The sequence below is a fragment of the Aquarana catesbeiana genome, linkage group LG03 (assembly GCF_042186555.1).
Source record: "Aquarana catesbeiana isolate 2022-GZ linkage group LG03, ASM4218655v1, whole genome shotgun sequence".
In the NCBI taxonomy this organism is placed as follows: Eukaryota; Metazoa; Chordata; class Amphibia; order Anura; family Ranidae; genus Aquarana; species Aquarana catesbeiana.
In genome coordinates this window covers 16,485,605-16,511,406 of record NC_133326.1, presented here as the reverse complement: position 1 = coordinate 16,511,406, position 25,802 = coordinate 16,485,605, and the positions used below count along the sequence as shown (strand labels likewise).

Genomic DNA, 25,802 nt, shown 5'->3' with positions numbered 1-25,802 from the left:
ATATAGTTTGTTGATAGGGGAGGGGGACACACCGTGACCGACACAGTAGCCAGGAAGGGGGGGGGGGTCAGGATGCACACATTATAAAGTGATGGTGGGGGTTGCTTTTGGAGAGCAGTGGACTTGTGCTGCAAGGTGGGATGGTGTGGGGAGATTTCAAATCCTCTCTGCCCTCATCCCAAGGGCCCATCTCTGCCCTCGTCCCAAGGGCCCATCTCTGCCCTCGTCCCAGGAGCCCATCTCTGCCCTCGTCCCAGGGGCCCATCTCTGCCCTCGTCCCAGGGGCCCCTCTCTGCCCTCGTCCCAGGGGCCCATCTCTGCCCTCATCCCAGGGGCCCATCTCTGCCCTCATCCCAGGGGCCCATCTCTGCCCTCGTCCCAGGGGCCCCTCTCTGCCCTCGTCCCAGGGGCCCCTCTCTGCCCTCGTCCCAGGGGCCCCTCTCTGCCCTCGTCCCAAGGGCCCATCTCTGCCCTCGTCCCAAGGGCCCATCTCTGCCCTCGTCCCAAGGGCCCATCTCTGCCCTCGTCCCAAGGGCCCATCTCTGCCCTCGTCCCAGGGGCCCATCTCTGCCCTCGTCCCAGGGGCCCCTCTCTGCCCTCGTCCCAGGGGCCCCTCTCTGCCCTCGTCCCAGGGGCCCCTCTCTGCCCTCGTCCCAGGGGCCCCTCTCTGCCCTCGTCCCAGGGGCCCCTCTCTGCCCTCGTCCCAAGGGCCCATCTCTGCCCTCGTCCCAAGGGCCCATCTCTGCCCTCGTCCCAAGGGCCCATCTCTGCCCTCGTCCCAGGGGCCCATCTCTGCCCTCGTCCCAGGGGCCCCTCTCTGCCCTCGTCCCAGGGGCCCCTCTCTGCCCTCGTCCCAAGGGCCCATCTCTGCCCTCGTCCCAGGGGCCCATCTCTGCCCTCGTCCCAGGGGCCCCTCTCTGCCCTCGTCCCAAGGGTCCCTCTCTGCCCTCGTCCCAAGGGTCCCTCTCTGCCCTCGTCCCAGGGGCCCATCTCTGCCCTCGTCCCAGGGGCCCCTCTCTGCCCTCGTCCCAGGGGCCCCTCTCTGCCCTCGTCCCAAGGGCCCATCTCTGCCTTCGTCCCAAGGGTCCCTCTCTGCCCTTATCTCAGGAGTCCCTCTCTGTCCTCATCCCAGGTGTCCCCTAAACACCAACTTTGATAGGGGGCGCAGGACAGTTAGGGCTTGTCTCCCTTCACAGTTTGGGGTGGTAAAACCTCATAGTTGAGTCCTGTTTTTACTCACCCCCAACCACACCCGCTTTAACTGTAGTGGCCAGGGGTTTACACATGTAAAGCAGGAATTATACACCCTGTTACGCTTGGCAGGTGTAGTGCCTGCCAAGCATAACCCATTCAAGTGAATAGGGCTGCTCTGCAGAAGGCTGTGCAACCTTGTGCAGTACAGCGGAAAAAAAAAAAAGGGTTAAGCTTTGTATTGCCTCCTCATCACCTGCTTTAACCCCTTGGACCCACACTAGCATGCTGCAACGTTGTGCATTGCACAAAGTTGCAGGGTGTTTGCAGAGTGGCCCTATTTACTTGAATGGGTCACAATCACCCACCAAAAGCAACAGGAGGTACAATTCCTGCTGCAGCATGTGTACATCCTTAGCTGCAGCCACTGTAGCTAAAGGGGGAAGGGACGAATGTATGTATTGTGGGTGCAGTGCAATAAGTAGGTGGCGTTGTGTGGCTTGCGTGTGGACAGTGACAGAGGGGGTCCCATGATCTCCTATTGCCCGGGGGGCCCCATAAGTTGTCAGTCCTGGTACCAGCTCAGAATTAGTCTCAATAGGAATCACATGAATGGGAAACAGAGAGCCGCACCACAGAAAATGATTCTCACACTCCTGACAAGGGGCGAGGAATTGATTTTTAGGGTGTGTTTTGTAAAGGGACCCCATTAGAGCCACAGTAACCAGACAGAAGACTCTGGCGTTCAGACAATTAAGGCCATACTGCTGACTATTTACAGTTCAAAATGCATCTTTCAGAACAAAAAAGTAAATTCGTCAATTAAGAAGTGCTAATTCTATCTATCACTGCCGCCCAGGAAACACTACGACTTTGCTAAAGTCAGGTTTACCTTGATCCGAGTCTATACAATCCACTGTGCCTCTGCTAAAGTTGGCGATGCACCAGTAGAATTTGCACCGGTAGAATTTTGGACGGAAATGTTCCTTTTCAGAATGTTCATTCGATTTTCTAATGCACACATGTCAAACACAAGGCCCGGGGGGGGGGGGGGGGCAGATCCAGCCATCTCATGTGGCCCCTTGCACCTCTTCTGTAGCTTTGGCACTCCCCTCGTCTCCATCCCCACCTTGCAGTCGGCAGCAGAGAGAAGGGCAGAACTCCTCCCCCAGATCCTATACTTCTCTATGCAGCCACAGAGAGGCTCCTCTCTGCCTCCACCCCCCACCCCCTCCCACAGGGTGGGCAGAGGGGACGCCTGCCCTGGGCGCTGTGGTATCATGTGAGGTGGGGGAGGGCACTGCAAGGAGATGGGGGGGGGGGATTGGTGATGGGAGAGGAAATTTGAAGGGTGGCAGGGGATAAAAATTATTGTAGGAGGGGAAATTAGGGGTGTGTGCTAGGAATGGTAATTTAGGGGGGGGTGTGTGTTGGGATGCGGGAAGATGATTTGTGCCAGGAGGGGGGATATGGGGAGGGGTTTGCTAGAAGAGGTGATATGGTAAAGGGGGAGGGAATTTGTGCTAGACTTTTGGGGGGGGACTGGACCAGCGCTAATAACCTGTGTTGGGTGAGGGGATGGGGGAGGACGATTTGTGCCAGGAGGAGGGATTTGGGGGGTTTCTGCAAGAAGAGGTGATATGGTGGGGGGGGGGGATTTGTGCTAGATGGGGGAATTTCTTTTTTGGGGGGGAGTTGTGCTTCTAGGGTTGATTGAAGGGTATTTATGAAGAAAGGGGAAAGTTAGGGGGGCAGGATTTGTGCTAGGAGGGGGATTATGGGGAGGGGGGTATTTTGTGTTGGGATGGGGGATTTGGAGGGGGGGATTTGTGCTAGAAGGGGGATTGTGGTGGGGGGTATTTTGTGCTGGGATGGGGGATTTGGAGTGGGGGAGATTTGTGCTAGGAGGGGGATTGTGGTGGTGGGGTATTTTGTGTTGGGATGGGGGATTTGGAGTGGGGGGATTTGTGCTAGGAGGGGGATTATGGGGAGGGGGGTATTTGGTGCTGGGATGGGGGATTTAGAGTGGGGGGGATTTGTGCTAGGAGGGGGATTGTGGTGGGGGGTATTTTGTGCTGGGATGGGGGATTTGGAGTGGGGGGGGATTTGTGCTAGGAGGGGGATTATGGGGAGGGGGGGATTTTGTCCTGGAATGGGGGATTTGGAGTGGGGGGGGATTTGTGCTAGGAGGGGGATTGTGGGGGGGGATTTTGTCCTGGGATGGGGGATTTGGAGTGGGGGGGGGGGTTGTGCTTGGAGTGGAAATTTGAGGGGTAGAGGATCTGTGCTAAGAGGAGTGTTTTTTTTTTAGACCCTTCATTTCTTTGGAAGTGGGCAAACCTCCAAAATCTGTAGGGGATCAAATAATTATTTTCCCCACTGTATGTCCACATGGCCATATAAGGTCAATGATGTCATGATCTTCCCTTTCCTTTTGTGGGAATCCCCCATCCGCACCTCTTCAGTCCAGGACAGCTGACCATCCATGACCATGAAAACTTCAATCTCAGTTTTGATGGAAGTGTCCCTTTAAGTAAACCCAGTTGGGTGTATATCAGACACAATCCTAATAGGACAATGATCTCTAGAAGAGTTTTGTTTTGTTGAAAGTAAAACTATTACAAAAAAATAAATAAATAATTCACTTTGAATATCAACTCATTAATTAATTTCTGTTCAAATGATTTGTTTTAAAGGTCATCCTATTTGCGTTCAATGATGACAATCATTAAGCTCATAAATCTTTCTCAGTTATGCTGTGGACATCTAACTACTTGTCAATCTGCCTGCATACATTAATTCAGCCTTTCTCAACCTTTTCCATATACGGTGCCTTGAAAAAGTATTCATACCCCTTGAAATTTTCCACATTTTCTCATGTTACAACCAAAAACATAAATGTCTTTTATTGGGATTTTAGGTGATAGACCAACACAGAGTGGCACATAATTGTGAAGTGGAAGGAAAATGATAAATGGTTTTCAATTTTTTTTTTTTACAAATAAATATGTGAAAAGTGTGGCGTGCATTTGTATTCAGCCCCCCTTTACTCCGATACCCCTAACTAAAATTTAGGGGAACCAATTGCCTGCAGAAGTCACCTAATTAGTAAATAGAGTCCACCTGTGTGCAATTTAATCTCAGTATAAATACAGCTGTTCTGTGAAGCCCTCAGAGGTTTTTTAGAGAGCCTTAAAAAACAAACAGCATCATGAAGGCCAAGGGACACACCAGACAGGTCAAGGATAAAGTTGTGGAGAAGTATAAAGCAGGGTTAGGTTATAAATAAAATATCCCAAGTTTTGAACATCTCACGGAGCTCTGTTCAATCCATCATCTGAAAATGGAAAGAGTATGGCACAACTGAAGACCTACCAAGACATGGCCGTCTACCTAAACCGACCGGCCGGGCAAGGAGAGCATTCATCAGAGAAGAGCCAAGAGGTCCATGGTAACTCTGGAGGAGCTGCAGAGATCCACAGCTCAGGTGGGAGAATCTGTCCACAGGACAACTATTAGTCGTGTTCTCCACAAATCTGACCTTTATGGAAGAGTGACAAGAAGAAAGACATTGGTGAAAGAAAGTCATAAGAAGTCCTGTTTGCAGTTTGCGAGAAGCCATGTGGAGGACACAGCAAACATGTGGAAGAAGGTGATCTGGTCAGATGAGACAAAAAATTTAACTTTTTGGCCTAAAAGCAAAACGCTATGTGTGGCGGAAAACTAACACTGCACATCACCCTGAACACACCATCCCCACCGTGAAACATGGTGGTGGCAGCATCATGTTGTGGGGATACTTTTCTTCAGCAGGAATAGGGAAGCTGGTCAGAGTTGATGGGTAGATGGATGGAGCCAAATACAGGGCAATCTTAGAAGAAAACCTGTAATGCCGCGTACACACGATCAGAAATTCTGCCAGCAAAAGTCGGATGTGAGCTTTTGGTCAGAAATTCCGACCGTGTGTATGCTCCGTCGGACTTTTGTTGGCAGAATTCCAGCCAGCAAAAGATTGAGAGCAGGTTCTCTATTTTTCGATCTGAAAAAGTTCCTATCCGAAAATGCGTTCGTCTGTATGCAATTCGGACGCGCAAAAATCACGCATGCTCAGGAACAATTCCACGCATGCTCGGAAGCATTGAACTTCATTTTCTCATCTTGTCGTAGTGTTGTACGTCACCGCGTTCTTGACAGTCGAAAGTTCAGAGAACTTTTGTGTGACCGTGTGTATGCAAGGCAAGCTTGAGCGGAATTACGTCGTTTTTTCTGACGGAATTTCTGATCGTGTGTGTGCAGTATTAGAGTCTGCAAAAGACTTGAGACTGGGGCGGAGGTTCACCTTCCAGCAGGAAAACGACCCTAAACATACAGCCAGAGCTACAATGGAATGGTTTAGATCAAAGCATATTCATGTGTTAGAATGGCCCAGTCAAAGTCCAGACCTAAATCACATTGAGAATCTGTGGCAAGACTTGAAAATTTCTGTTCACAGACGCTCTCCATCCAATCTGACAGAGCTTGAGATATTCTGCAAAGAAGAATGGGCAAAAATTTCACTTTCTAGATGTGCAAAGCTGGTGGAGACATCCCCAAAAAGACTTGCAGCTGTAAAGGGGGCTGAAAACAAATGCACCCCCCACACTTTTCACATATTTATTTGTAAAAAATATTGAAAACTATTTATCATTTTTCTTCCACTTCACAATTATGTGCCACTTTGTGTTGGTCTATCACATAAAATCCCAATAATACACATTTATGTTTTTGGTTGTAAAATGACAAAATGTGGAAAGTTTCAAGGGGTATGAATACTTTTTCAAGGCACTGTAGAGGAACACTTGAAACAACTTTCCGATCTCAAGGAACTCCTGCTAAAAATTACTGTCTACAACTCATTATACATAAGTGTGAAGGTCAGTGGGAAGAATGCTCCTTACACCTGTGGTCATTGGTAAGAATCCCCCCCTTACAGAGAGTTAAAAAGACCAATGGTGTCAGTGGGAGCTTATCTGAGAGGCAGAAATAGCTCATTGATCAAGGAACCCCTAGCAAACTTTGGAGGTACCCTGGGCTTCCATGGAACCCTGGTTCAGAAACCCTGCATGAAGGCATTTACAATGACATATTTGGTATAGTTTAGACTTAAAACCCAACTCCAGGAAGTAGACAAGTAGACAGAATCCATCCTTGCGTTGCTGCCTCCACTACTCTTAGGTCTATGGGGGAGCAGAAGACAATGCAACACCTACCTAACTTCCACTCAAGCCAGCTCCAGTGCTCTCCTCTTCTCCCTCCGGAACTCCAGGCTTTGGGCAGTCCCTCAGATTCACCACTCACAATGCAGGGCTATTAACCCTGCATTGTACATGGAGGAGGCAGGAGTGTGACCTTGGCTGGGAGCACCTTAGAGAGGTGGCTTCACACCACTATGAGTACCCTGCTGGAGGGAGGAATATTTATCCTTAGGGGACTTTATGCTTATTTATGCACTCTTAGGCAGTTTTCCCTTGCAATGCAAGAAAAGATGTGGTTGCTTTCACAATGCTGTGAATTAGTATTTTCCCCATCTAAAACAGCCTCTCTCAACCTCAGAGGAACCCTGGAAGTAAATTAGCAAACTCCAGGAACTCCTGCTAAAAATGGCTATATCTACAACTCATGATATATTAGTAGGATGGCCAGTGGGAAGAATGCTCCTTACACTTGTGGCCATTGGGAAGAATTCCCCCCTTACAGATTGCTAAAAAGATCAACGGTGCCAGTGGGAACTATTCTAGGAGGCAGAACTTGCTCATTGCACAAAGAACCCCTAGCAAGCCTCTGGAGGAACCCTAAGCTTCCATTGAAGCCTGGTTTCTTATCTAAAATGTCCCCCAGTTTTCGATTGGCAATTACAAATAAAAATGGCTAGAAAAAAAAAATTGCTGGGACCCACCTGCCAATCTGATCGTACCGGTTCTGCCCTTCACCACTCCAAAGGAGTTCTGATACGTGCAGGAGTAACTTCCCTCAATGCTCGACCCTTCACCACCTTGTGACAGAAGCAGCCCTCCATTAGGAAGCACAGTGAGGTTTTCTGGGTTTAGTTGCTTTCCGTTCTTCCACCAGGTGACATTGGTGCTCCACTCCGTGTTGCCGACGTCACAGTGCAAAACGGCTTCTTGGCCAGGCGGGAGTACAATGTCATTGGGACCGGGGTGGCAGCTGAGGTCTAACCAAGTGCTCTTTCCTACAAGGGGAAAAAAAAAAAAAGAAAACAGATCACTTACTATCTGTAGCTAAAATTGCTGTTCCAGCCACAAAATATGTGAAAAAATGATATTTAATGGGAACAACGAGGACCTCTTGACCATCAGGCACGCAAATAGGATATTTGTATTTTCACTTTCTACCCTCAATATTCTATGCAAAAAAGTCTTTAATACCAGGCACTTTCATCACCTTCCTGCCCAGGCCAATTTTCAGCTTTCAGCGCTGTCACACTTTGAATGAAAATTGCGCCGTCATGCAACACCGTACTCATATGACATTTTTACCATTTTGTTTACACAAATAGAGCTTTCTTTTGGTTTGTATTTAATCACCACTGGGTTTTTTTTTTCATTTCTGGTATAAATATTTGCAAATAAATAATCTTTCTTTCTAAAATTTAGGCCAACATGTATTCTGCTACATTTCTTTGGTGAAAATAACCCAAATCAGTGTATAATATACATGTATGTATATTTAGTCTGCAGGAAAGTTATAGAGTCCACAAACTATGGTATATATCTGAAAATCGATCATTCCTGATGTACCTGATTTCACTGAGGGGCCCAGATATGCCAGGACAGTACAAATATCCCCCAGACTACCCTTTTTTGGAAAGTAGACAGTCGGAGGTATTTCGTAAAAGCCATGGCAGGTTTTTTGCAGTTGTAATTTTTTTGTTAGAATTTTTGGGAAAATGTAGAAATAAAAAAAAAAACATCACAATTTTTTTTTTATTATTATATTTTTTTTAATGCTTTTATTTTTAACACACTGTGACCAGAGCAATATAATGTTATCATAGTAACATGGTACTACTCTGGGCAAGTGATCAGGATTTTTTTTTTTTTTACACATTATGATTTATTATAGCAGTGAATTTTAGCATTTTACCAAATTAAACTGATTCCTTATTATTATCATACAGGATTTATAAAAGGTTCATTCAGTTTGTTTTGTTGTGATTAGCTGTAATTGGTCAAAGCTAATGACATGGTACAGATGGGCTGTGATTGGTCCTGTGATTGCATTGACCAATCATAGCTGGCAACACAATTGCACACAATGTATAACAATGGCATTTTGTTTACAACTGTCATGTGACCTGCTGTGATTGGTCACAGCAGTCACATGGCACCAGCAGCGGGCCGGTGCACTGATCGGTTTTCCGATGGACACAGCCGGTGACAGATCGGCGATTGTCCAGCCAGATAGACGAAAGGCCATCTCTTTTGCTATAGGCCCCGGAGGGACCTGGCTAAAAACACTTGTATATGCGTATTTTTAAAGCCATGTGAATAAAGCCATAAGCTGCTTTCACACTGCTCTGCTGCAAAGACGCATATGTGTTTTTGCCGCATTTTTAACATGTTTCTGGTGCATTTTGCACCTGGGAAAAAAGGAAATGTGACTCCAAAAACGCACCAAAAATGCAACTGTGGGTGCATTTTTGATGCATTTTAGTCGCATGTTTTGATGCGTTTTCTATCAGTTTCAATGGGTAGGTTCATTTATGGTGCATTTTTTTACCAACCAGTGCTGCCAATCATTGCTCATCAGTGTCTCCTCATTAGTGCCCACAAGTGTCGCCCCATCAGTGCTGCTTCATCAGTGCCCATCAGTGTAGCCTCATCAGTGTAGCCTCATCAGTGCCCATCAGTGTAGCCTCATCAGTGCCCATCAGTGTAGCGTCATCAGTGCACATCAGTGTAGCCTCATCAGTGCCCATCAGTGTAGCCTCATCAGTGCCCATCAGTGTAGCCTCATCAGTGCCCATCAGTGTAGCCTCATCAGTGCCCATCAGTGTAGCCTCATCAGTGCCCATCAGTGTAGCCTCATCAGTGCCCATCAGTGTAGCCTTATCAGTGCCCATCAGTGTAGCCTTATCAGTGCCCATCACTGTAGCCTCATCAGTGCCCATCAGTGCAGCCTCATTAGCGCATATCAGTGAAGGAGAAAAATTACCTGTTTCCAAAAATCTTTAACAAACTATGAAAAACTTTTTTTTTTCTTTTAGTTCTAATTTGTTAGTCTTTTTTTGTTTATTTACCAAATAATAAAAACCCCAGTGGTGATTAAATACCACCAAAAGAAAGCTCAATTTGTGTGAAAAAAATTATATAAATTTCATATGGGTACAGTGTTGCATGACCGTGCCATTGTCATTCAAAGTGTGACAGCGCCTTAAGCTAAAAAATTGGCCTGGGGCAGGAAGCGGGTGAAAGTGCCCGGTAGGCAGGTGGTTAATCATGGGGATGGAAGCGAAACGCGTTGGGGGGGCCTGGGCTGAGACTGCCACTCACCACTACACAGGGGGGTCAGTCTTGATGTGCGGCTTTCGGGACCCTTTGGATGTTTGCTATGATTGTCTGGAGCATAGATGAGCTCCCCCCCCCCCCGGCGGGCACTCCCAGCGGTGGGCACAGGATTGTTCCTGCATAGCCTGAGCGGCTCACATTCACATCTTTTGGTTCCCAATATAAAAAATGTTTGCTTTTGGGTTTAGATACAATGTAACAGAGGATTTTGAAGCTGACTCTGTACTAATCTCCATAACGTGCTGCATTAGTGGGCATATCTTTCATGGTAGGTGACAGTTTCTGCATCTTTGCTCAATGATTGTCACCTTAAATGAGAGATACGTGCGGCCCATGAGGTCGTAATGTGTTTTCTTTGATACTTGGAAATGTAATTATTGCGAGCATCTGTGCACAGCAGCTATTTATCTACTCATCCCTTGTGTTTGCATATAAATTTACTTTATAAGCATTTTTTATGCATTTAGTATTCATCTATGTATCTATTTACATGCTCATAATTCTGTCTGTATAATATACAGCCAATGTAAAGCAGACAGTTACTGGAGAATACCGTAGGACTTGCCTCAGAGAGCTGGCATGGGAGCTGCAAAGCTGCACCAGGAAATGGGGGGTGCCTGCACTCTGGTTATGCAGTGTGGCAGGGGTGGCTGCCAAAGTTGGTAACATTTAAAAGTACAGTAAAACCTTGGTTTGAGAGCGTTTTGCAAGACAAGCAAAATTTTTTTCATAAATTTTGACTTGATATACAAGTAGCGTCATGTCACAACTGGGTATAAAAGAGAAGAGAGGCGCCTCTAAGTGTAGCAATATGGTTACATTTAATGAAGGTACAACATTTAGCAACTCACATGGTTGATGATTAAAACAGGCACATCTAAGTATGCAGGCATCCGGGGAAAAGCTGTCCACATAGGCCGTCCTCTGCACCGCCACCGACGTCGTCCCTTCCACACTGCGCTCCACGACCGTTTCAAGCCTCGCTTTCCGATCGCTCGACTACCGGGTAGTCTTCCCAGTCACGATTGCAGACTGACAGCGGTGAGAGCCGGCAGCGCGGAGGACGGTCTATGTGGACAGCTTTACCCCGGATGCCGGCATACTTAGATGTGCCTCTTTTAATCATCAACCATGTGAGTTGCTAAATGTTGGACCTTCATTAAATGTAACCATATTGCTACACTTAGAGGCGCCCCTCTTCTCTTTTAGGCCTCATGCACTCTGGACGTTTTTAGAGCTGCTGTTTTTGGCTTCAGACGTTTTTTTCTATAGTCAATAAACTCTCCAGCCCCGGGCAGAGAGGAAGAGCGCGTCTCCGGCGGGGGAATAGAGGACTCAGGTGAGTAAAATGGGGGGGGGCGGTCAGTGACAGAAGTTTTTTCACCTTAATGCATAGGATGCATGATGGTGAAAAAACATGAGGGTTTACAACGCCTTTAAACTACGTAGAGGGTTCTTTACTCTAATGCCCCGTACACACGAGCGGAATTTCCATCTGAAAAATCTTGGATGGTTTTTCCGACGGAATTCCGCTCAAGCTTGCCTTGCATACACACGGGTCACACAAAAGTTCTCAGTCAAGAACGCAGTGAAGTACAACACTACTACGAGCCGAGAAAAGTTCAATGCTTCCGAGCATACGTCGAATTGTTTCCGAGCATGCGTGATTTTTTTGCGCGTCTGAACTGCATACAGACGATCGCATTTTCGGATAGGAACTTTTTCCGACCGAAAAAATAGAGAACCTGCTCTTAATCTTTTGCTGGCTGGAATACCGCCAGCAAAAGTCCGATGGAGCATACACGCGGTCGCATTTTCCGACCAAAACCTCTCATCAGAGTTTTGCTGGCGGCATTTCCGATCGTGTGTACACGGCATAAGAGCGTTAAGAATGTGGAATTCCCTTCCACAGGCGGTGGTCTCAGTGGGGGGGCATCGATCATTTCAAAAACTATTAGATCAGCACCTGAACGACCGCAACATACAGGGATATACAATGTAATGCTGACATATAATCACACACATAGGATGGACTTGTGTCTTTTTTCAACCTCACCTACTATATGTAACTATGTAACATTGTCCAGACAAGAGATACAATGTAACATTGTTACTTTTTTATCTACTCTGTTTAATTCATCTGGAGATTGAAGTGCATCCCTCTGATCTGCAGGTGAATTAAACCGAGTAGATAGAAAAGTAACAATGTCAGTCAAGGCTTGGTTCACATATTGGCAAATTGGATGCGTTTTTAACCTCATCCAATTCTCATAACAGGTAATGTGACTGACTTTCAATGGAGCCGGTTCACAAATGTACAGGGTGTCTGCGGTGCGACAGACACACACCGGACTTCGGACTGCAAACCGCAGCTGCATATGTGTGAACCCATCCTCAAGCAACCGGACAAGTAAGGAAAAAACATTTTTAAATAAAATTTGTATTTAACACTTAGTTTACCCTAATCAGTCCTAATTAACTCCTTCTTCTACTTCTCCCTTCAACTAATCTTTTCCTGCTTTTGTTTTTTATTTCTTTTTTATTAAAGCAGTAGTAAAGTCGTCATGTAAAAATAAAAAACTGGTCCCCCTGCAGGTTTAAGTCATAATGTACTAGTCTGCACCGCATACTACTCCTTTACTCCAAACGCAGCTCTGTCACGGCTCTGCCATCTTCGCCCCGGTGTTCCTTCCAGGTTTCTTATCTTTGCCCACCTGAATTGCCAGGCTGCGGTGACATCACTTCCACGCATGCACATGGGAGTCACATCGCCGCGACACACAGAGAGCCCAAACATTATATATATAGATTATATATCTATATATCTAGATCTATATATCTATAGATCTAGATAGATAGATAGATAGATAGATAGATAGATAGATAGATAGATAGATAGATAGATAGATAGATAGATAGATAGATATATCTATTTTTATATATATATATATATATATATATATATATATATATATATATATATATATATATATATATATATTTATTTATTTATTTATTTTTTTTTACAGAGGCAGCAGTTTTTCCAAAAGTAATTTTTTGGGAAAAAAAATCTACTTTTTGAATTTTAATGCAAAAAAACACAATACATAACCCATTTATATATATATATATATATATATATATATATATATATATATATATATAAAAGATGATGTTATGCCAAGTAAATAAATACCTAATATCACACTTTAAAATTGCGCATGCTGGTGCAACGACATCAAAAGATTTTTTTTTTACTTTTTTTTTTTTTTTTTTTTTTTACAAAAGAATTATTTTTTACTACAATTTTTTTTTACTATTTTTTTACTAAAGATAAAAGATTCATTTTATTATCCATAGGCCATGCTTTAAAAAAATTTCCAGGTTACCACTTTTACAAAGATTTACACAGAAGGTCTGGCGCTAGAATTACTGCTGATGTTTGCAGCGATACATGTGCAGGAAAATCACTGTTCGCGTGCGTGTGGGACTGACAAGAGCATTTGCCTTTGTACACAAGTAAGGGGGAACTTTAAATTTTATTTTTTTTTAATTATTAATTTTATTTATTTTTTTTTTTTACATTGTTGCTTTAAAAAATATTTTATGACTTTTATTGCTTTTTGCAAGTGGGACCAAAAAGAGAATTCGCCTTGGTACACGAGCACGGGGGGCTCTTTAAATTTTTTTTTTTTTTTAATTATTAATTTTATTTTTTTATTTTGTTTACATTGTTGCTTTAAAAATATTTTATCACTTTTATTGCACTTTAAATTTATTTTTTTTTAATTATTATTTTTATTTTACATTGTTGCTTTAAAAATTTTTTTATCACTTTTATTGCTTTCACAAGGAATGTAAACATCCTTGTGACAGCGATAAGCATGGGACAGGTCCTCTTTATCCACTTAAAGACCAGCCGCGTTTTGGAATTTAGGTGTTTACATGTTTAAAACATTTTTTTTGCTAGAAATTACTTAGAACCCCCAAACATTATATATTGTTTTTTTTCTAACACCCTAGAGAATAAAATGGCGGTCATTGCAATACTTTTTTTCACACCGTATTTGCGCAGCGGTCTTACAAGCATGCTTTTTTTGGAAAAAATTCACTTTTTTGAATAAAAAAATAAGACAACAGTAAAGTTAGCTCTTATTTATTTTACTTGATTTTATTTATTTTTACACTGTTTTAAAAAAAAGCAATTGTGTCACTTTTATTCCTATTACAAGGAATGTAAACATCCTTTGTAATAGAAAAAAGCATGACAGGTCCTCCTAAATATGAGATCTGGGGTCAAAAAGTCCTCAGATCTCATATTTGGACTTAAATGCAATAAAAAAAAAAAAGTCATTTAAAAAAATGACATTGAAAAAATGTGCCTTTAAGACGTATGGGCGGAAGTGACGTTTTGACGTCACTTCCGCCCTGCAGTTTCATGGAGACGAGTGGGCGCCATCTTCCCCTCACTCGCCTCCATGCACAGCTAGGGAAAGGACGCGATCGCCTCCGCCGCTGCCGACAGCTCTGGTAAGTGGCGGAGGGCACCGGATCGGCACTCTCCCGCCACTGATAAAAGTGATCTCACTGCGAATCCACCGCAGAGACCACTTTGATCTTGTAGTGGACCGCCGACCAAAAACAGGGATACCGGGGTTATGGCAGTGCAATACCGCATGTGGCCAGAGGTGGGGGGGGGGGGCACCGGAGAGCCTCGGAAACATTCGGGAACGGATTATTTCCGAGTATTTTCGATTGTTTCCGAGTATTTACAAACAGCTCCGAACCATTCTGAGTATCACCGGCGCCCCCGCACCTCTGGCCAAATGCGGTACTGCACACCACATTAGCTTGAATTCTGCTCGTTTTGCGAAACAACACTCACAAACCAAGTCAGTAAGTTGCTCGCCTTTCAAAACGCTCGTTAATTGCGTTACTCATTTGTTTTTGGGTTTAGATACGCTTTAACCCAACAGCACCCACCCAGAATCAACTTTTAACTTTAGGAAAACGTACCCTTTCAAATCATCTGCATATGGTGCTTCCACCAGTGGCAGCCACTCATGCAGGGCGCTGCCCCCCTCATCAATGCGCCCGGCCCCTAAGCTACAAGTAGGGCTCCGGACGCATGGATTCCAATGTTTTATTTTAATTTTTCGAAGCACATGATTAGAGCCTATTGCTCTAATTGGCTTCAAAAAGGGTGGGCATGTGGCGGAGAACACTGCGCCCGGAGACCACCCAGTTGTGTGACATTAGCAAATGAATATTCGCTATTGTCTTCCTGTTTCTCCTCTCAGCCAATCCAGAAGCAGGTCCTGAGACCCGACTGGCCGGGAGACCGAAGACCCGATTGGCCGCGAGTCCTAAATCCTGATAGGCCAGGAGGAGAAGTGAACGCCGGGATTTGGGAGGAGACACGCAGGGGGGGGGGGCCGCCGAAAGCGCGATCTGGATGGGGTAAGTGCTGGAGCGGGGCCTGGCTGGATGGATGAGCAATACGGCGATCGAGCGATGGGAGGGGGTGATAGTAGCGGCGATCGAGAGAGCTCGCGCGCTGGGGGGGTGTGTGGGGGGTGGTTGGTTTGGGGGGCCGCGGGCTGACCCCCAAAGAAAATTGAGCACCAGCCGCCACTGCTTTCCCCTACGCTCTAGGGTTGATTTACTAAAGCTAAACAGACAAAAGGCAAGTGCTGGAAATGCAGTTGCTCCAGAGCTTAGTAAATGAGGTGAAGCTCCACTTTGCAAAGTGTACCCAATCACATGCAAAGAAAATTTTAAAAAATGCTGTTTTGCTTGCTTACGATTGGATGATGGAAGTCAGCAGAGCTTCCCCACCTATACTAAGCTCTGGCACAATTGCACTTGCAAAATGAAAATGCACAGTCTATTTGCCTTTAATAAATCAACCCCACTATGTACTATGATAGTAAAACGAATAAATAAAATAAGTAGGTCAGAGAATTACATTGTGCTGCACCACCCAACGAGGAGGACAGTACAAGGCGTTGCCGGGAAAACTGTAGACATGTTAAATCGCAGCTTCTTTGCAACACGTTTTTTACAATAAAGTCCGGGATGAAATATTAATAGTTGTTCCAGACAATTTTCCTTATTCATATACATTTTCACTATTTTTAAACTGCCTGCGGCGGTTGCTAGGAGACGGCGATGTCCAGCTCTTCTCTTTGTGCTATCAGATGAGCTCAGATACAGATCCTACCTGCCTGCAGCCTAGAGAATCATCCGCAGGCTTTTATGTCCTGAGGCTTTGTTAAAAAAAAAAAAAATTCTAGATTTTATATATATATATAGCATATTGCAATTTTGTTTCATTAAAGCAGGCATTAAAACTTTTATCCACACATATTCTTTAACTTCCCGTCCTGGGCAAATTCTGACATTTCATATATATATATATTTTTTTTTTTTTTTTTTTAAGAAAACCACTTAGAACCACCCCGATTACATTTTTTTTTAAGTAGAGGTTCAAGAGAGTAAAATGGTGGGTGTCACACAATATTTGCGCAGGGAATTTTTTTTTAACTTTATTAATAATAATATTTTAATCATTTTAATTAAAACTTTAATAAATTTTAATGCACAGAAATGCAATATAATACCATTTTTTTTTTTTGTAAAACATAAAAGATGATGTCACGCCAATGAAATAAATACCTAACAAGCTTTAAAATTGTGTACGCCTGCCAAATGACGGTACCTAAAAATCTCCATAGGCGATGCTTTAAAAACCATTACAGGTTACCAGTTTAGCTCTAATGTTCACGGCTATACATCACATGTGTGGTGCGATCGCCATTTACAAATGCGTGCGCAACTGGCGCATGAGTTCGCACCTGCGCGCTTAACCACTTGTTTCCAAGCCTATCCTGGCACTTCTCACATATATGTAAAAATCTGCTTTTTTGCTGAAAAAAAATGACTTAGTAGACACGTGCGTTTCGTTTCATTACGAATTCGTTTTCGGACGAAATTTGGCATATTCGTTCATTCGGAAGCATCCGAATGAACGAAAGACCCTTTTGATGAACGCATACGAAAACGAATTATCAGAACGAAAATCCACAAGAACGAAAATTCGCAAATTTAAAGATCATAAAGAACGAAAATCCGAAAATAAGAAAGAAAATTTGAAAATACGAAAGAACAAAAAATGATTCAACCTACGAGTTTAACGAATCGATTACATTTGGATAATTTCGTTTTTCGTATTTTCTATTGCATTAAATGATTACCTATTATTATAGTTTTTTCTTATTGTTATTATTTATTAATAATAAATAATAATAAACTATAATAATAGTTATAAACCATTAAATCATAGGTATTGGAATTTCCTTTTAAATTTGGCTAACTGTTAGTGAACGGAACGAATACGAATGCATCCGAAGTAACCAATGATCCGAAGTAACGAATGCCGATCATAGCGAATGATCCGATAAACAAAATAAAAAAAAACAAAAAAAAACCGAATGAAGCGAAAACAAAGAAATCCCGAATGCACATGTCGATTACTTGGAACATTAGATATTTTTTAAGCAGAGGTCCTAGAGAGAATAAAATGATGGGTGTTACATATTTTTGTGTCACACAATATTTGCGCAGAGGTTTTTCAAATTCAAATCACAAATTTTTGGGGAAAAATTACATGTTAATGAATTCTAATGCACAAAAACACAAAACAATACCCAATTGTTTTGTAAAATATAAAAGATGATGTTACGTTACATGTGTGGTGCGATGGCCGTTTACATATGCTTGCCGGACTGACGCGCGAGTTCGCATCTGCGCGCTTAACCACTTGCTTCCAAGCCTATCCTGAAACTTCTTACATATATGTAAAAATATATTGTTTACTAGAGTTTTTTAAGTATGGGGGGTAACCAGTGCATGTTTGAGCGGGTAAGGAAAGGTGCCGGAGGAGAGGGAGAGGGAGAGACATTACCAGATGGCCACGCCCCATGGCTATATAAGAAATGGCAGACATGGGAGCTAACAAAACAGCGGGAGCTAGCGTCGGGAGAAGACATTAGCAGAGAGAGAAGAACTGACAGAAGAACCAGAGGAAGAAGACATCACTGGAGGGAGAAGAACCAGAGGAAGAAGACATCACTGGAGGGAGAAGAACCGGAGGAGGAAAACATTACAGGAGAGAGAAGAACCCGAGGGAGAAGACATCAGTGAAGGGAGAAGAACCCGAGGGAGAAGACATCAGTGAAGGGAGAAGAACCCGAGGGAGAAGACATCAGTGAAGGGAGAAGAACCCGAGGGAGAAGACATCAGTGAAGGGAGAAGAACCCGAGGAAGAAGACATCAGTGAAGGGAGAAGAACCGGAGGGAGAAGACATCAGTGAAGGGAGAAGAACCGGAGGGAGAAGACATCACTGAAGGGAGAAGAACCGGAGGGAGAAGACATCAGTGAAGGGAGAAGAACCCGAGGGAGAATACATCAGTGAAGGGAGAAGGACCGGAGGGAGAAGACATCAGTGAAGGGAGAAGAACCGGAGGGAGAAGACATCAGCGGAGGGAGAAGAACTGGAGGAAGAAGACATCACCGGAGGGAGAAGAACCGGAGGGAGAAGACATCACTGGAGAAAGATGACACGTTGGAGCTATGACAGGGGAGATTATTCATTTTTAATAAAGGACTTTGTCAAAAACCTGTGTACTGTTTTTATTTATTTTGACACTTTTTTTGGGTGAAGGAGTAGGAGTACAGTGTACCCCATACTCATTCACATAGAGGGGGGACTGGGATCTGGGGGCCCCCTTGTTAAAGGGGGCTTCTAGATTCCGATAAGCCCCCTGCCCCCACAACCACCACCCAGGGATGTCAGGAAGATGCCCCTGTCCCCATGTGGCCTGTATGGTCCAGGAGGAGGATGGGGGGGTTCTCTCCCCCCCCCCCTTTCCTGACCTGCCAGGCTGCATGCTCTGATAAGGGTCTGGTATGAATTGGGGGGGGGCCTATGCCGTGTTTTTTTTTTTTTGGCGTGGGGGTTCCCCTTAAAATCCATACGAGACCGAAGGGTCTGGTATGTTCTTGGGGGGCGGGGGAACCCACGCCATTTTTTATTTAATTTTGGCATGGGGTCCCCCCCTCAAGATTCATACCAGACTCAAAGCGCCTGGTAAGGTCATCCGACTTCCATGTTGGAGCCATGTGAACCTTGCCTTAGACAATATTGACTCTTACTGACGTTCGGTTTTAAAGCACAGATGTAGCAATTGCAGCCTATCAGACAGATCCCTTCAGGTGTTTACAATAAGGCCCTTCAGGGCCGATGGCTGCCACAGCATGGTGAGAGCGGACATTGACCAAGTATAACCTTGAATGCTACACCATGAAAATTAAAAAAAACAACAAGGAGGTTAAATGCATGTTATTTCTAGGGCATTACAGAACAGGCTGTAACATTTATTTTATATCCAGCTTCAGCGCTCTCCTCCTCCACCCAAAGCTCCAGTCTGTGGCAGCAGCCAAAGCATCATCATGTACAATACATTCCATCCTGACCTCCTCAAGACCAAAGCAGGGTCTATAGCAGGGTCAGGATTAAGTAACACACAGAGGTCAGGATTAAGTAGTGCACATAGTTTTAAGGTCAGGATTAAAAGGTAACTCCACTTTCGTGGGAAAAAAAAATAGCAAGTAAAGAAAAAATAATTCAGTATATACAATTGCGACTCAAGTCATATTGTTATGAAAGCTATTAAAAATGACCTTTCCTTTTCAATCTGAAGATCTGCAATTTAATTTGTGCAGAACGTCCCCCAAGAATATAGTTTCCTGCTTCTGTGATTGGCTCGCTGATTTTCCCAGAAGTCTGCAATAAGAAACAAGTCAGATTTTTGGGCATCCCCTGCAACTAAAATTTCATTTTTTGTGAGATGCTCCCAAAGGGAAATCACGTCTAAAGGGATGCAGGCTCAGCAGCTTTCCTCATTAGTGCCCTGCAGGTACAACAGCTAACAGGGATTTTTTCAGAATAACCAAAGGTAGGAGTTTGTTAAATTCCTTGCAATGTGCATAGATCGCCCAGAGGGGAATGTTTTTTTTTCAACAAAAGTGGAGTTACGCTTTAAGTAATGCACAAGGTCAGGGGTCAGAAATAAGTAACATACAGAGGTCAGGGTTCAAGATTAAGTAATGCACAGAGGTCAGGGGTCAGAAATAAGTAACGTACAGAGGTCAGGGGTCAATATTAAGTAATGCAGAGTGGTCAGGGGTCAGAAATAAGTAACACACAGAGGTCAGGGGTCAAGATTAAGTATTGCACAGAGGTCAGGGGTCAGGAGTACATAACATACAGAGTTCAGGGGTCAGGATTAAGTAATGCACAGAGATCAGGGGTCAGGATTAAGTAATGCACAGAGATCAGGGGTCATGATTAAGTAATGCACAGAGATCAGGATTAAGTAACGCACAGAGATCAGGGGTCAGGAATAAGTAACCCACAGAGGTCAGGAGAACGTAACATACAGAGTTCAGGGGTCAGGAATAAGTAATGCACAGAGGTCAGGGGTCAGAAATAAGTAACGCTATTCTGGGGTTTGTAATGAAGAACAAGACGTCGTCGGCAAATGCCGCTAGTTTATGTTCCTCTGTTCTAACCTTCACACCCCTACAATCAGGGCAGTTACGAATAGCGGACAATAGAGGTTCAAGGGACAAGACAAACAGGAGAGGGGAGAGAGGGCAGCCCTGCCTAGTTCCGTTAAACATCCTGAAAGGTTTTGAAATGGCCCCGTTGACTCTAACCACCGCCGCAGGGATGCTGTAGAGAACCCTGACCCAGGAAATAAACCTCGGGCCAAACCCCAGGGCTTCCAGAGTGTTTGTCATGAACCCTCAGTCTACCCTGTCAAACGCTTTTTCAGCGTCGACTGACAGGAATAGAGCTGGGGGCCCGCCATGTTTGCAAAATTCCGACAGCAGCACCGCCCGCACCCCATTGTCCCTACACTGTCTACCGGGAACGAAACCCGCCTGGTCCGGATGCACCAATGCTGTCATTTTCCCTTTTAGTCTATTAGCCAACACTTTTGCATATGACTTGACATCTGCATTCAGCAGTGAAATTGGTCTGTAGCTTCAACCTAGCATCTTTCCCTTCTTTCAGAATCAAGGTGATCGTGGCGGTCAGTGCCTCGGCTACTATTCCACATCCGGAACCAAGTTCGTTCCAGTACTGGCACAACCTAGGGACCAAAATATGTTTCATTTTCTCTAAGTAAATGGAGGTGAAACCATCCGGACCTGGGCTCTTTCCCTTTGGGGAGTCCCTCAAGGCGGCTAGTATTTCCTCTTCCTCGATGGGTTTATCCAAGAGGTCCCTGTCCTCAGAGGGCAGCCCCACTAATCCTGCTCCTTTTAAAAATTCCTTGCCCCTGTCTACCCGGGCACTATCCTCCGCCCCCTGTTGCCCTATCGAGTAAAGGTCACCATAGAACTTTTTAAACTCATCTGCTATAGCAACGCTTGTCACTATTGCCTCCCCTCCTTTGTTATATATTTTGTCAATAAAGTTCCTGCTTCTTTTTTTCCTTATTAGTCTGGCCAGGTGTTTGCTAGACTTGTTTGCCCAATAGTAGTTATTCCTGGTTATTACATTAGTAGCTCTCTTAGCCTCCTGCTCCATCATGTCCCTTAGCTCCTCCCTCTTAGCGACTAATAGATGATAACAATCCTGGTCCTGCCCCTTTGCCTTTTTATGTACTTGCTCCAAGGAAAGAATTTCCTCTATCAGCTTTCCTGATAGACCCTCCCTAACGTGCTCCGGATCATTAGAAAGTATGGAGACGTCTCAATTCTTAAAATAAATCCCAGGAAGTCTGAGAGTTTAAATATTAATTTGGGCAAGCAAGAAGAAGAGCATCTAGCCGCAGTTTTCCCTTTTCCATGGAAAGGGGAAATTAAGTACCTGGGGATTAAATTAGCTAATACTTTCAATAAATTGTTTCAAAAATTTTTTATCCCATTGTTAGACGAGATTAGGCAAGAAGTGAGAAGACTACGTACTAGGCCTCTCTCATGGCTTGGACGAGTAAATGCGGTCAAAATGAGTCTAACGCCTAGACTTCTGTATAAATTCCAGATGTTGCCTATTCATTTACCGAGGTATTACTTAAAAGCTCTTAGGAGTTTAATCAGCGAAGCTGTCTGGGGTGGCAAAAAAACACGTATTTCCTATGCAATATTGAGCAGAGGGAAAAAAAAAGGCGGAATGGCTTTACCAGATTTCAACAGGTACTACATTTCTGTAGTGCTGTCACGGGTCACGGAATGGAGTAAAAAAGGATCTGATAAGCATTGGGTTCACATTGAGCACTCTTTGAGCAATACTAATTTGGGACACTCACTTTGGAACCCCCCAAAATTCGGAGCACTTAGCACGAACACATCTTTGTTAACGTATAACACTTTTAAATATTGGGACATGATACACACTCAGCATAAATGGTCATACTCACCACTGATACACATGAAAAACAATTTATTTTTTGAACCTGGGAGGAGGGAGGTGGGAGGGAATTGGTTGAAAGAAGATTCTATTCAATTAAAAAATTTCATAAACAAGGGGCGAATACGCACATTTTCAGAACTAAGTATTGAGTCTGAGTTATGGGTTATGGATGGGTGGAGGTACCTCTAGCTCTCCCACTTTATTGAAAGGTTACCGAAACCTCTCAGAAGTATGGAGGAGCTCAGACCATTTGAGCAGCTCTGCACGAAGGAGCAATCAGGCGGTGTCATAAATCAAATATATAGGATTTTGGGAACAGAGCAGGAGCTGGAGGTGCCCCCCTACATCAAAAGGTGGGAGCAGGATTTGGGGTCACAATGTAATAAAATTATGATAGATAAAATTTTGAGGCTGGTTCATCTTCTAGCGGTAGATACTAGGAGAACGGAAATTCATTATAAATGCCTTGCAAGATGGTACGCCACCCCAGACAGGGTAAGCAAAATGGATAAGACCATAGTCAAATACTTGTTGGAGGGGGTGCTCAACTTTAGGAACAATGGCCCATATATGGTGGGAGTGTCCTATCATTAAAATATATTGGAAAAAAATTTTAGGATTGATAAAGGACATCACGGGGAGGGAAATTGTAGAGGACCCGTGGGTCTGTCTTTTCCACGGGACTTCGGAACCAGTAAAGAGCTATAAATCCTCTCTGGTCCCCATAATGTTAGACGTAGCCAAGAGACAGATTGCGTCAAAATGGCTGGCCACCTCGAGTCCTAACACCCGAGACTGGATTTTTGGCCTTAATGAAATATACAATGTCGAGTGTATGGACGAAGGGGGAGCCGAATCAGAGGAGGAGGACCATTCAGGGAAATGGGCAGGCTGGATTAAGTTTAAAGGGACCTGGAGCTATCTAAAGGAGATTATTAATCTGGTATACTAAGGCAGGTACTTTTTCCGTAGAGCTGAGAGACCAGGAAGAAAGGCGTCCTCTGTGAGCAGTGTCCTGCAGGGTGGGGTGGGGAGGGGGGTGCGGGGGTCAGGAGGGTGTGGGGGATAATTTTTTTTATTTTTATATACCAATGTGGATTTGTATTATGAAATATCCCCCGCGGGAAATGTATTGTTATAAAAAATGATAAATAAAGAATGAAAAAAAAAAAAAGAAATAAGTAACACACAGAGGTCAGGGGTCAATATTAAGTAATGCACAGAGGTCAGGGGTAGAAATAAGTAACACACAGAGGTCAGGGGTCAAGATTAAGTATTACACAGAGGTCAGGGGTCAGGGGTACATAACATACAGAGTTCAGGGGTCAGGATTAAGTAATGCACAGAGATCAGGGGTCAGGATTAAGTAATGCACAGAGATCAGGATTAAGTAACGCACAGAGATCAGGGGTCAGGAAGAAGTAATACACAGAGGTCAGGGACAGTATTATGTAATGCACAGAGATCAGGGGCCAGGAAGAAATAATGCACAGAAGTCAGGAGTATGTAACATACAGAGTTCAGAAATCAGGAATAAGTAACACACAGAGGTCAGGGGTCAGGAATAAGTAACCCACAGAGGTCAGGAGAACGTAACATACAGAGTTCAGGGGTCAGGATTAAGTAATGCACAGAGGTCAGGGGTTAGGATTAATCAATGCAGAGAGGCCAGGAGGTAGGATTAAATAATGCACAGAGGTCAAGGGTCAGGATTAAGTCATGGACAGAGGTTAGGGGTCAGGAGTACATACATGCAAAGTTCAGGGGTCAGGATTAAGCAATGCACAGAGGTTATGGATTAGGATTAAGTAATGCACAGATATCAGGAGGCAGGATTAAGTAATGCTCAGGGGTCAGGACTAAGTAACGCACAAAGGTCAGGAGTATGTAACATACAGAGTTCAGGAGTCAGGATTAAGTAATGGACAGAGGTCAGGGGTCAGGAGTACATACATGCAAAGTTCTGGGGTCAGGATTAAGTAATACACAGAGGTCATGGATTAGGATTAAGTAACGCACAAAGCTCAGGAGTACATAACATACAGAGTTGAGGAGTCAGGATTAAGTAACGCACAAAGCTCAGGAGTACGTAACATACAGAGTTGAGGAGTCAGGATTAAGTAACGCACAAAGCTCAGGAGTACGTAACATACAGAGTTGAGGAGTCAGAATTAAGTAACGCACAAAGCTCAGGAGTACGTAACATACAGAGTTGAGGAGTCAGGATTAAGTAACGCACAAAGCTCAGGAGTACGTAACATACAGAGTTGAGGAGTCAGGATTAAGTAACGCACAGAGATCCGGGGTCAGGTTGGGTGCAAATACCTCACAAATTTCAGCTGTGTCCCTTACCTCCAATGTCAGACTTCTTCTCCCTCCCCCATCTTTACTTCTGTCATCTACAAACCAGTCCCCAGGAGCCTAGCACCGTATAGTAACCATGGCAGTGCGCATTCTCCGAGTGAACTCACACTGCTCAGGTCTATGTTTCCATGGCAACATGGATAACTGCGCACATGCAGACGGCTCTAGCAGCGCTTGCACAGAGTGACTTCATCGGGACACTCCAATGGTTACTATACAGGGCCCAGTTCCTGGGCCACCCATTTTTCTGGGGACAGACCCCCCAACAACAAGGACCGTCCCTGGGAAATGGGGAGGAATGGTCACGTTACACACTGCAGTCACAACACTTTGGGGAGAAGAAAATCCCCCCAAAAAATCTGACAATTGGGACCATATAACAATGCAGGTATGGCTCCCGGTCACATCATTAGGAAATGCATGGTCTGTTCTTCTGCCATAGACAGTTGCACTTGGGTGAACATGCAGAATCTCAATGCATTGAGCCTTCACCTGCCACTTGGAATTATAAGTTGGCAGTTTTTTCTTCGTGAATGTAAAGCATTGTTCATGTTAAACACAAGTAGGTCACTATAAATAGCTGAGCTAAGTATTAAAGTGGTCCTTCTCTTTACATAAACCCTCAATCCCGCTCACTGCCAGGACTTTCCTGGGGTCTCTGCTACCACCAAAAGACAGACAGTTCCTTTTACATATACATATGGATGTGGGGCATTACTGTATACGACAGGACCTACCATACCAAAACCATAGCAGTTGTCTAGTCGAGAAAAGTGACCCCAAAATCTGGTTTGCAAAAAAAAAAAAAAAATTCTATTCAAGTATGTGTTCTTAAAGCGGAACTCCGTGCACAAAAAAAAAATCACTAAAGTGGTTGTAAACCTCTGATGATCCATAGTAGAGCTTCCATGAATGGAGAAAGGGGGGGCAGAAAAGGCGGGCATGGTCAGCACTCGTGCGGAGTGCCTATGATGGGTCCAGTGCCTGCAGGGGGTATTGGAGGGACTTCGGATTTCAACTAGGACAGTTGGCACAAGGGACACTTTGCATGAAATGTAAGTACCATCCCTTTTGCTGATTTTTGTTTAAAATATTTTACCCAAAAACTTAGACTTTAAAGAGATGAGGAAAGGGGAAGGTATCTGTAGACTTGTCCTAGGGCAGTGGTCTCCAAACAGATGCGGCCCTTTGC

General features: G+C 44.3%; 1 protein-coding gene across 1 annotated transcript in view; it reads right to left on the bottom strand.

The window, feature by feature from the left end:
- IGDCC4 (immunoglobulin superfamily DCC subclass member 4) overlaps nucleotides 1–25,802 on the bottom strand; it is a 147,903-nt gene that overhangs the window by 77,277 nt on the left and 44,824 nt on the right. The window contains exon 2 of the mRNA XM_073618324.1: nucleotides 7,127–7,420. Coding sequence (XP_073474425.1) covers nucleotides 7,127–7,420 — 294 coding nt within the window. The remainder of the gene's footprint in view (nucleotides 1–7,126; nucleotides 7,421–25,802) is intronic.